Source organism: Corapipo altera, unplaced genomic scaffold (genome assembly GCF_003945725.1).
Source record: "Corapipo altera isolate COAL_440 unplaced genomic scaffold, ASM394572v1 46, whole genome shotgun sequence".
NCBI lineage: Eukaryota > Metazoa > Chordata > Aves > Passeriformes > Pipridae > Corapipo > Corapipo altera.
The window spans coordinates 3,705,304-3,717,109 of record NW_020884883.1 but is presented as its reverse complement, the minus strand read 5'-3'; the positions used below and the strand labels follow the sequence as shown (position 1 = coordinate 3,717,109).

At 39.6% G+C, this 11,806-nt stretch overlaps 1 protein-coding gene across 2 annotated transcripts in view; it reads left to right on the top strand.

Moving 5' to 3' along the window:
* The first annotated feature begins 12 nt into the window (after nucleotides 1-12).
* SH3YL1 (SH3 and SYLF domain containing 1) overlaps nucleotides 13-11,806 on the top strand; it is a 49,227-nt gene continuing 37,433 nt past the window's right edge. For both annotated transcript variants that reach the window (XM_027640883.1, XM_027640884.1), the window contains exon 1: nucleotides 13-220. In XM_027640883.1, coding sequence (XP_027496684.1) covers nucleotide 220 — 1 coding nt within the window. In that variant the 5' untranslated portion in view covers nucleotides 13-219. The remainder of the gene's footprint in view (nucleotides 221-11,806) is intronic.

The following is an 11,806-nucleotide window of genomic DNA, read 5'->3' as shown; positions in this document are numbered from 1 at the left end:
GGGAGAGGAGGACGAGACGAGGCGGGAGCGGCGGGATGGGGCAGGACCGGGCGGGGCAGGAAGGGGAGCGGGCTGTTCGCAGGCGACCCGGCCCCGCCCGTCTCACCTGCGGCAGGTGAACGGCTCGGCGGAGCCGCCCTGGCGCCGCCCAGTGAGGCTGCGGCGGCAGGAGAAGAAGCAGCAGCAGGGAAAGGGAGCGGGGGCGCCCGGCCGGGCAGGAGTGAGTACCCAGGAGGCGGGAGTGGGTACCCGGGAAACAGGGGAGCTCCGAGCGGGGGAGCCGCGGCGGGCACGGGGCCGGTCCGACAGGAGGGGGACGTACGCGGCCGGCAAGGCTTCGCTTGGCCATCGACTGCCCCTCTCGCCCGGTGCTGCAGCATGTACTGCTTCTTCCTGGGAGAAATTTAGGAAGCGTCGAATGAGGCTTTGGCCTCGCCAGGCTGCCGGTGAAATTGAGCACACGGACGCTTCGCTTTATAGGGCAGATCAAGTGTTTAGTTTATTTATTTATTTTTGTTATGTTTTATATCTGTAATAGATATAGATATATATCGAGTATGTTATATATAAGATATATATACATATATTTTATATATTAATATATATCTACAATATGTGTATATACTATATATATAATATATGGTATATAGTACATATGTATATATAATACTATCTGTAACAAATGTGGATAGAGCCTTCCTAAATCTTCATTCACGAAGCCTAGCCATGACCTGATATATACTATATATTAATGTGTTGTTTATTTATTTATATTTTTGTTATTTATTTCTGTATATTTTTTTTCCTGCTGGGTTATCCTGTGTACCTGGCTGGGTTTTGTAACGTCGGCAGCCACAGCCCCACTGTGGCAGGGTGTGGCTGGGATCGGATTCCTCTGCTCTGTTTTTTAAAGACTTGATTACCTGGTTTTCCCATCAAAACACAGCACTTAGGAGGTTAAATAAAAAATGCCAGATTGTCAATTTGCATGCCAGATGTGTGCCTTTCAAACAAAAGCTGAAGAGCTTATATAATATTTGCTGTGGAATGAAACAAACAGAACATTTTCTTTTATGCAGCTTGAAACACTGTCCTGCATACACATTTTTTAAAATTGTTTATTAATTTTACTTCACAGTGTAAGCTATTGGTATCAGAAGCATCGTTTCTGTACCCAGTGTTCCCTTGCTCAGGCCCTGCAGTGCTCTGCTGTCCGCAGGGCTGTCAGCAGTGCGGGGTGCTGGAGCCAGGCAGCGGCCCAGGCTCTGCTTGGTTGTCAGAGGTGACCTTGGCAAAGGAGGCGAGAGGAGGGGGGGTAGATGAATCAGTTGTGTCATTCTCAGGTGGAGCTCTGCCATCCTGTATAACCAAGCAATGTAGAGTGCCTGCTTGCTGGCAACTGGAGTCCCAGGATCTGTTGATGTTGGAAGCAGATTCCCCAGCACTATCTTCTGTGCATTTTAAGGTCTGGGAAAGTGAGGGTGTATATAAGAGTGCTTTGAAAAACCATCCCAGTATTAGTATCTGTGTATGTTACATGTAGGTACATGCCTAGCAGTAATTTTGAGGCAAAGTATTTCATGGTTCCATGTCTTAGGGAAGGAAGTGGGGAGGATTGTTGTCTTGCATTCTTCACTGAAAGGATTGTCAAGCATTGGAACAGGCTGCCCAGGGAGGTGGTGGAATCACCATCTCTGGAGGCATTCAGGAAATGACTGGATGTGGCATTTAGTCCCATGGTCTAGTTGACAAAGTGGTGATGAGTCAGAGGTTGGACTCAATGATCTCAAAGGTCTTTTCCAACCTAAATGAGTCTGTGATTCTGTGATTTTCATCCCTCAGTAGTGGAAGAAAGTCAGTTTGTGCCACCTTCAGTTAATGTCAACTTCCTGCTTTTGAAATTAACCATAGCAGAATTCACTGTTGTTCTTTGCAACAGTTTCTCATCATTAAGAATTAATATTTCTGATGTAATGAACACTTTATATTTTTGAGGGATTTGAAACAGCCATTACATTTCTCTAAAAGAACCTTTCATGCAGGACTGCTATGAAGGATAAGCTGCATGACTTGGTGGGAGAGAAACACTATTGTGAACAAGGTAACTCAAGAGCTGAGGTAAAACTTGGGCTCTTCAAACTCTTGATTAATAAATATCAAGCACCTGCACTTTTTACATGTTTATTCCTTTTATTTTGAAGAAATGTTTCTTGTGTGATTAATTGTAGGAATTCATTCATTGTGGGAATTAGTAACTTCTTGGATTCGATGCACGCACATAGCAAATTGGGACATGTACAAAGTGGGGAAATGTGAGAGTCAGAATGATGGTGACAACTTTACTGACAGGAGTGTCAAATATTTTCAGCAGGAAATATCTGGCATCTGTAATTTTTTAAGGTGGCTAATGTATTTTCATGTAGATTATTATGGTAGCATACAGGGGTATTGTGTAGTGCACATCGGGGTGGTAGTCTGTTACATTTTTGTTCTCTCTGTACTTCTGGCCCCAGTGAGAAGATAAACAAGTTGTTTGTTTAGGATTTTCATCTAAAAAGAACAGCTTTGTTTTAGTTAAAGCTTTTATCTACAAAGATTAATGTACTTGTTTATCTGCTTGGATTGCCTTGAAGTATATTCTTGGTGATTTAAATAGAGCTAGCAAGCCAAAGCTGGGATACCCTTTGGGATTTTCGCCTTACCCCATGTCTAAATTTCACATATCATGCCGACTCTTGTATTAACATGAGAAGAGACAGGTAGAACTGACTTTGCAGCTCTGACTTAGCTTCAGTCGTGCTACTGATCTTGCTTGATGGGCAGCACTCCTTTGGTGCCAGCTGTTTACAAATCAAACATAGTACAATAAGTGTACTATGTTTGCTAAAAGGATTTCAGGTACTTGGTTTCCTGCGGGATGGGTGGCAGGGTGGATGGTTGTGGTGACATGTTTTGAGCGAAAGTGGGCAATTTTCATAGTAAAAATTCTTGAAAGAGTTCACATGCTAGTCTCAGACAACCCCCAGGATAACTTCGCCTTTGATGCTTGTTATAGAGCACACCACTGTCTCTGTATTATTGAAAATGCTGTTTTCTGGGTATCTTTGTACAAACAGAGCAATTTCTTTCCCATGCCTCTTGCGTTTATCCTTTCTCCTGGAGCAAAGACTTGTAGAACTGTGGACACAGGATTTTAGATATTGTAATTGCTAAAAGTTACAAGGATTTTTGAAGACTTTTAGCTAGAGGTGTTCCACTACTCTCTCTCCTGTGCAGTTGAACAGATGTCTATGTGCTTTTTGGAACAAATCCTCTGTGCCTCAGGCAGTTGGCGCCTGTCTTCACATGCCACTGTTTTAGAAATAAGGAGGCAGCACCTAGTTGAAACATCTTCCATATACAAAGGAAACATATTTTTCTTTAAAATACATTGTTCAGCTTTGTCAGTATCATTTTACCCTTATGTATTCCACCTCTCATCAGAAAAGGATATGACAGGAAATTAACATTGTCCCTAATTGGAATTTTCTCCAAGCTGACTTGAGTACAAAAACTGCTGGGAACCCAACTTGTCAAATGCTTTTGATAATGCAGGTGACTCTGTTACAGGGTGGGTTTTTTTCCTTGACTTTTCTCAAGGAAATAGTTAATTCAAAGTGGGACTGAGGACTGATATCACATGAAGTCACAAAGAGATAAACTTTGTGTTTGAATCAGTTAAGTCCTTTCCTCTTTGTGGAGAAAAGTAATAAAAATATGCACACAGTGAAACTGGGGCATGGGTTTTTCGCATGTTGTAGGGTTATTTTAGCACTAACAAAATTGATATTCCGTGTAAAAAATATTGAGCTCCCATGGTCTAGAAGTGCATACATAATTGGTAGCAAAATTTGAAAAGGCAGTTTGTAAACACTAGAGCTGACCAAAAATCTTGTATGCTTTTAGATACTATACATGACACAGCTAACAGGGATAAATACTTTTATCACATTTCATACAATTTAGTTTATATCAGATAGCCTGTGTAGAGGCTAAGCTTATTTTGTCTGTGTTATTTTATTTAGTTATGGCATTTCAAATAAATTTTGCTTTGCTTTCAAAAAGGTCATCAGCTAACATATCAGTTCTATCTCTGTAAACCTGAGTTTATAAAATACCTATGCCTAGAGGAGAACAGCCTGAAAACTTAACTTGACCATGAAGAAGTTTACTCCTTTAAAAAAGTCACAGCAGAAAGCCTTAAACCGAAGTTAGGTGCTTACCCTCAGCAAGTTTGCCAATGACGCGAAGCTGAGCAGTGCCGTTGATCCAACAGAAGGACGGGATGCCATCGAGAGCAACCTGGACAAACTTCAGAAGTGGGACCATGAGAACTCAATGACGTTCAACAGGTCCAAGTGCAAGGTGCTACACCTGGATCAGGGCAATCCCAGACACAAGTACAGACTGGGAGAAGAACTCATTAAGAACAGCACTGCTTAGGAGGATTTTCAGGACTGCTGAAAGTCTTAGCACAAGACAAATGTGGACCTGTTGAAGCGAATCCAGAGGAGGGCAGGGGGCTTGGAACAGGATGATCTTTCAAGTCCCTGCCAACGGAAACCATTCAATGATTCTATAATAAAGGCTATGAATCTTTGATAAAGGTTGCAAAGAGTTATTTGCCTTGGAGTACAGACCATTGGTAGAAGCAGTGAAAGTGCAGGTTGGGGTGAGGCAGTTTGCTTTAGTCACCACAGTTACATGCTTCCAATAATACATGTTTCCTATGAGTTATTTTTACAGGTATTTTGATTTTTGTAACTCATAGTAATATATTTTTAAAAAAATCAAAACACACACACAAAAAAAACCCCTAAAACTCAAAACCACAGACTTTCAGAGGTGCAAATAAAGGAAGAAATCTGCTCATCTGCTATCTCCATTACTCCATTTCTATGAATAAGAAGCCTTCCATGTTTGAAATGTTTTTTTCTTTCAATAAAGACTTGTGATTTTTTAGGTTTTGATTTGATTTCCTACTGTGTATTTGCACACCAAAATCTAAATGTAGATGGCTGAGTTTCTTGTCATTGTCTGACTTCTTAGCTGTCTTGCAATAAAGATGCAGATGCAATGTAAGTTTCCATAAAGGTTTTCAGAAGTACTAATCTTTAAAATTACATTTGTCATTTCTCCCCCCCATTGCTATGATTTAAATATATAAATATATGTAATTTTTTAAATACGAGCTTCATAAATTCAATAATAATTTCTTATTATAACCCTCTTCCTTCATTAAAAAATGCTTCGAAATACTGTAAATATCTCAGGTTTTTATATTGATAGAAATGTCTGTGAGATTCCCCTTTTTGAAATAAGGACTGTTGGGCTGCTTTCCTTTTAGGGAAGGTGCTCTCTTCTGTTATGTGTCATTCCTTTTTCATGTTTGAGGTCTTGAAGGCTGAATTTAGTTGTAACTTGAGTATCTTCGTGAGGTTTTTCCTGTGCACAGGCTGTCATCAACAGCTAACTTTAGCAGGTAAAACAAGGAGAAACAGGCTGGTTTTAACATGGATAAGAGTGGGGTTTTTTTTAAAATTTTTGGCTTTATTTTTAAGCACTATTCCACTTCCTTCCAGTGTACTGTTTGGACAGAATATATTTCCATCTGTCTTAGGTAAACCTTAAAAAGCTTCCAACTCCTAGATTTCTGTATGCTAAAGGCTGCAGGTTTTGCAGGCCTTTCTGGTCTGTTCTCCCTCCCTCACCACTACCAGCACCAGCTTAGTGTAGTGCAATCCAGTAAACAGCTTGTTATCCAGGGTGGGGAGGCAGGAAAGTGTAGTTACATTAATTCATAGTGTAAAAACCATCAAGGTTGTGAAAGCACCCATTAGAGTCTTCCAGTGCAGCTCAGCTGACATCTGCAACGCCATGAAGTGCCTGCTGTAGTACTTGTGTCCTGCCATAACTCCTATGTCACTGATGCATCGCTAACTTCTCACACCAGTGTTGTTGAGGAACAGCATGAAAGTTGGTAGAACTTCAGGAATCCAAGTGATAAAAATCATAGTAGAAATACATGAGATTAGTGCAGAGCTTCGCTGTACAGAGACCTTGTTTTCTACTTTTCAGGTCTACTTCCATTGCCTTACACTGATGTATTTTCTGTTGTCTCCTGTTTCACTTGCTGTTCCAGGTGCCTATGGCAGAATTGTATAACCCAGCCAACTGACATGAACTGCTGTGTCAGTAATGCTTTGTCATTCCCTTCCACTGCTTTCCTATATTCCTTTTTGCTGTACCATTAGCCCTTTCCAGCAGAATGATCAAAGTGTACATTCGGAGCCTTTCCTGTTTCTGGTCCTTAGAGTCTTGAGGAAACAGTATCTGCTTGTTGCAGATACTTGTTGATTCTAAAACCAGGAGTAAGGAACTCAGACTGACAGCAGTAGTCTGCTGGATTTCAACTAAAGAGTGTGGTTATTGCCTTCATTTCACTACATCCTTCTCTTTCAGGTTCCTTTTCAACTTGTGTCACTATTTCCTTGAAACCCAGATGTGTTTTCTTGACATTTCATTGACCTGGCTTCTTTACTGTCTATCATTGTCTTCAGGTGTTGGAAGTAGTAAATGGAGAGGTACTGATAGAGACATGTTTAGCATAGTCTGCTGCCTGTCATCCACTGCTCTGCATTACATCACTTTTTCTTGGACTAGGCAAAATGCTTACAATGCACGTCTTGCAGGCTGTTTAAGGAATTCCAGGTACCAGATGAAGCCCAAGGCTGGAGCTGGCTGCCACAGTATCATGTTGTTACACATTTGTGAAACCAAAATTACATTAATCTCTTTGATCGTAATGCCAAATTGAAATCTCTTGTTTAGGCTCTTTTCCAATGCTGCACATTCTTGTTTTTCAGGTTTCTCTTTCCCGTTCGATGTGGTTCTTTAACTTTTCTTGACTATGCTAATTTTCACATTGATGAATGTTCATGATCATAATTTTGAATGTTCTCTGTTCATACAAGCTTTTTAGCATTTACGTAGCTCGTGTAACGGTGAGTATTTGCAAAGCATCTATACTTCAATGTATTGTTGTGCAGTTTCTGAACTTTTTAGTGAAGGGAAAGTGAAGACTGAGTTACTGTCTGAGGCTCACAGAGCTATTTGTCATTGTTTTTTTTGTTTTTTTCATAACCAAAAAAACCCCACAAAACCACCTTCCAGCACCAAATATTTCAAAGCTCATATATACAGGGGCAACAAATGTATGAAGTCTGCATGCAAAGCTTTGTCTCCCCTTTGTCATCAATTCTTCGAAACTGTACTTTTGATGTTTGGGTTTTCATAATGCAACCATGCTTTATTTCATCTGTTCATATTCAGCAGAATTTTGATTATATCGGAATTAGTTATAGTTTTTAAGTAAAAAGGCTTTATTTATTCCTTATTGCACCTTGCTCAGATAATTTCACCAAATGTTCAGCCAACACGCTATTACTGTTAGTCAGAATGTAAATTAGAGGCTGACGCACTTACCTCATCAGCTTACGAATTAAGCAGTTAATCAATTTTGGTGTGATATTCCCCTATGGGGTTTGTGTTGCTGACTCACATATGCTCGATATCTTCTCCTTTCAACAACAAGCAGGAGTGCAAATGAAGCTTGCTCCCAGCTGAGCATTCGCTGGTCACGGCATTCCAAATCCATCAGTCAGTGTATCCCCTTGATAGATATTATTGTCTTATTGCTCCTGGTTACTTCTTTCCTGAGCATTGCTTGAATACAAAGCAGACAATTATAAATGCATACTTAAAAGCTTATAGTGAAGCCAGTGCAGTGCTGTGGGATGATTCCTTATGTTATTGACAGGGTAAAGTGAACACAGAAATTTGGCTTATGTCTAAGTATTTCATACAGTATTTTTGTTAAAAAGCAGATATGTCTATAATTCCTTTCCAATAGACTTCCAGTATTAAATTAGTTTTTAAGGAACTAATTTTACAGTTCAAATCATAAGATAAGCTTGAGGGCGAAGAGGACAATATGATAGATGAACAGAAGTTGAAATCATTTTTGATGTCAAAGAAATCCCACTTACAGTTTTGTCTGTTTATACAGTGATTAAAATAAGCAGAAGCAAGAATTTGCTCCTCAACCTTCACCGTAATCTTTATTTATTTTATTTCTACTGTATTTTGGGGCAGATGTCACTATTTCATAGTGCAAACCCCCATGTAGGTTGGGGTTTTTTTTAAGTGAATAACTAATTATGTGTTGTCTTTGACATATTTGTGCTATTTTCCATTTACTAGGGGTTTTTTACTAAAAAAACCCATCATTTTCTTTGCCTTTGGACAAAGGTTTATGAAATTAATTGATCTAAATTTTAATAGTAAGAGTGAGGCCTCACCTGGACTATATAGCAAACCATTAAACTTTGCCTTTTTAGTGTTCACTGTTGTTCTTATTTAAACTTGAATTCTGTCAACAAAATCTTGAGTGTGGCATAGCCCAAGACAGAGAATCAAACTTCCCCCTCTCCTCAGTGATAAAAAATATTATATTTCTTTTGCTGTGGCTCTAACAATCCTAGCAAAATGCAAGTCCAGCCAGGCTTTATCAAGCATTGTATTATACATAACTAAGGTCAGGGTGTGGACTTGTTTGAGGTTTTTTTTAAACAAGTCATCAGTTCCTCAAGACCCCTGTAGGCTTCCTGCCAGTTCCTTAGTATCTACACAACATTATGAAAGTAAATAAAGAAACTTTAAATGAGCCACTGTGGAAAGAATCATATAGTAGCCACTTTGAGTAACTGTGTTGTTTTTCAGCATGAAAGTGTTTAATCAGTTGGCTTGTTGATCCTGCCCATTGTTATTAAAACCTTTCTGTGCCATGCTTGCTTGCCAAATAAAGTCACTCTAATTTTCATACCTGCTACTGTCTAAATTAAAATCTGGATGTAAGTTATCTTACTTGCAACCCTTCTCTACAATGTGTAGCTTTGAGCTCTTCAGTTGGTAGCGTGTTCAACCTCTTTATTTTTTCTTTCCTTTTTCCCCTCTCTGTATCTCTACTGTGCTTTAGAAATATCACCCATTTCTTAGCTGACTTCTGAAAGCACTGAAGTGTGCCTGCTGCAAAGTAACTGACAGAATAATGTCAAATCCACCTGCTGTGTCATAGTCCAGAAAAAGAACCCTGCATTGCTTCAGTCTGTGGCAGGAAGGGAAAAAGCAAAGGACACTGGAGGAGTGAATTCCTGTAGCTACCCAGAGACTGCAGAAGCAATATTGATGTAGGAAACAAATGATACAGAGAGAAAGTGAAGTTTCTGCTGTTAGTTTAAGGATGGGAGGTTAAGCTATTCTTGTGCTTGCTGTTGTGGTGTACAGCTAGATGAAGAATCTCTCTCCATCTTCTCTGTACCCTGGTAATAAAGGTACCCCACACTATGTGGCACCAAAAAAACCCCCCCAAAAAAAATCCACCAACAAAAAACCCCCCATCCTTTTAGAGGGATTGGAGTGGATATACCTACTTTTCAGTTTTCTTAGGTAATGCTGTTTTGCTGTCCAGAGTTTGTATTTTGGAATACAATATTTGGAATCATAGTGCAGGTAAGTCATGGTTTCTGTTGGAAGGGAAAAGGACATCTAGTCCAACTCTTCGTGCAATGGGCAAGGACATCTTCAACTAGAGCAGGTTGTCCAGAGACCCATCCAGCCTGACCTTGAATGTTTTCATGGATGGAGCATCTACCACCTCCCTGGGCAACCAGTTCATAAAAATACCATCCTTGTAAAAAAAATCTTCCTGATTTTTTCCAACATAGGAACACTAGGATAAAAATAAACCAGGTAGGAAAATCATGGAGTCATCCTCGGTATCTTGTGAAACTTTCAAAGTAAACACTTGAAAGTCTTACTTAAACATCCTCCATCCTGACCCAAGATGCAACCGAAACCTGATTTTGAAACCAATTACGTTTTGAGAGGTGAAAGGACAGTGAAGTAGTAACCGCATTACTTTTGCTGACTCCTGAAGTTTAGCTTTGAGTTGTCTTCAGTTAACTTCTACGTGCACAGAGGCATGGCCACAGTGTTGTCTGGTAACCATCAAATACTTCTGAACCAATTCTGAATCGGAAAGGCGTATGAAAACTGTGAAGTGATTTTTTTTTTTCCCCCGTCACTATTCTTCCTGTTTGCAGGCCTTTAGGTCTGAAAACATCTCATGTTTTCTCAATGGACTTAGTTAATGGATTTCTCCTTAATCCGTACGAAATGAGAGCTTTTGCTTTTTTTATTTTTTTAGCAGTAGAAAGAATTAGTTGGAGATCTTTCTCCAGATTCTGAGATTAGCCAAAAAGAAGCAAAAGGGAGGAAGGAATGCATGCAAAGACAGGAAAGAAGAGTGAGAGAAAAGCACAGAAGTTTATTTTATTTCTCTAATCTAAAAGCTTGATAATGCTTGCTTTTGGTCCGTCATGTTTTTTATCTTCACAATGTTTTTTTGTCTCTAATGTACACATCTTGTTTTCATTGTCTTGATCACTTTGCTAGAAGTCCTGCATGGTCAGGCACATAACTGTCCATTTTACCACAGTTAGAATGAAGCATATCTTCCACTTTAATGTTATTGAAACATAAGAATAATTAAGTACCATGATATGTGTATTTTGGGTAGACTGGGTAGGTGACCCTTCCCAAACTCCAGTCCTCTAGACTTGCAAAGTATCTTAACTGAAAAACTACATATAGAAGTGTTTATCTGATTTTGTAACTGGACGTGCACTGTGTATTACAATGTTAATTATTAATTACAAATTATAATATGCTAAGTTTATTTTTTATACCTTCTTGAGAAGAATGCTGTTTCCATATGCTTTTTTGTATCTCCATACAAAAGCAAAAATCTTCTTATTTTTCTCTTATGCTGGTAATGTTTACCCTCGGACCTTGAAAATGCAGTTGTGAAGTACAAACAACAGAAGCAATGGAAACATTTGTTCCAGCTCAGTTTAATCTACCAAAATCAATTGTCTGTTCATGTTTTGTTTGGGCTACACTGGCCTCTCTTCTTGCTGTGTAACCAGATTCCAGCCTGGTGAAACCTTCAAATCACAGAAGAAATGTATGTTCAAAACTCCTGCAAGCATTCTGACCATTTTAGTGCCATAACAGTCACAGAAAATTTCACATGCCAAGAGCTTTTTCAGAAGGTCCTGAGCACGTAGAGCTTCACCTTCTCCTGTCCTTCCACACTCAGGGACTTGGCTATCATCTTAATTTTCTGAGAAGGGGTGATCAGGAGATAGAATTAGTATTTCTTCTCTGGTACAGCACCATGGTTTAGAGTCTGTTGCTTTCTATGCATCTACTTCCTTTTGCTCCCAGAGAGGCTGATATTTCTGGATAGCCTTGTGATGTCTGCTGTCTTTTCAAACTCTCCAATGTTACACCTGCTGCATTTTTGCCAAAGCCAAATGTTGCTACAAGACTTCACAGGGAACAGTAGTCCAGAGATTCAGATGTCAAAATCTCTCTTGTTCTGGAAGTCTTCCTTCTTGCCTGAAAAACATACTAGAGGAATATTCTTCATTTTGGAAAGTGGAGGTGTAGTTCCTGTTCTAGTCAGTGGAGCCTGAACAGAAACTTGGCTGACTTGCTGCTTTGTGCTTCAAGTCTGAACTGAATTGCTCTCCAAGCAACATTGATTTAATCTCAAAATCTATTTAGTCCTCTTTTGGATGGGAATGTTACCCATGAAGAGTGAAGAGATGAATGAATGTTCAGGCAACGCCAATTGAAAAAC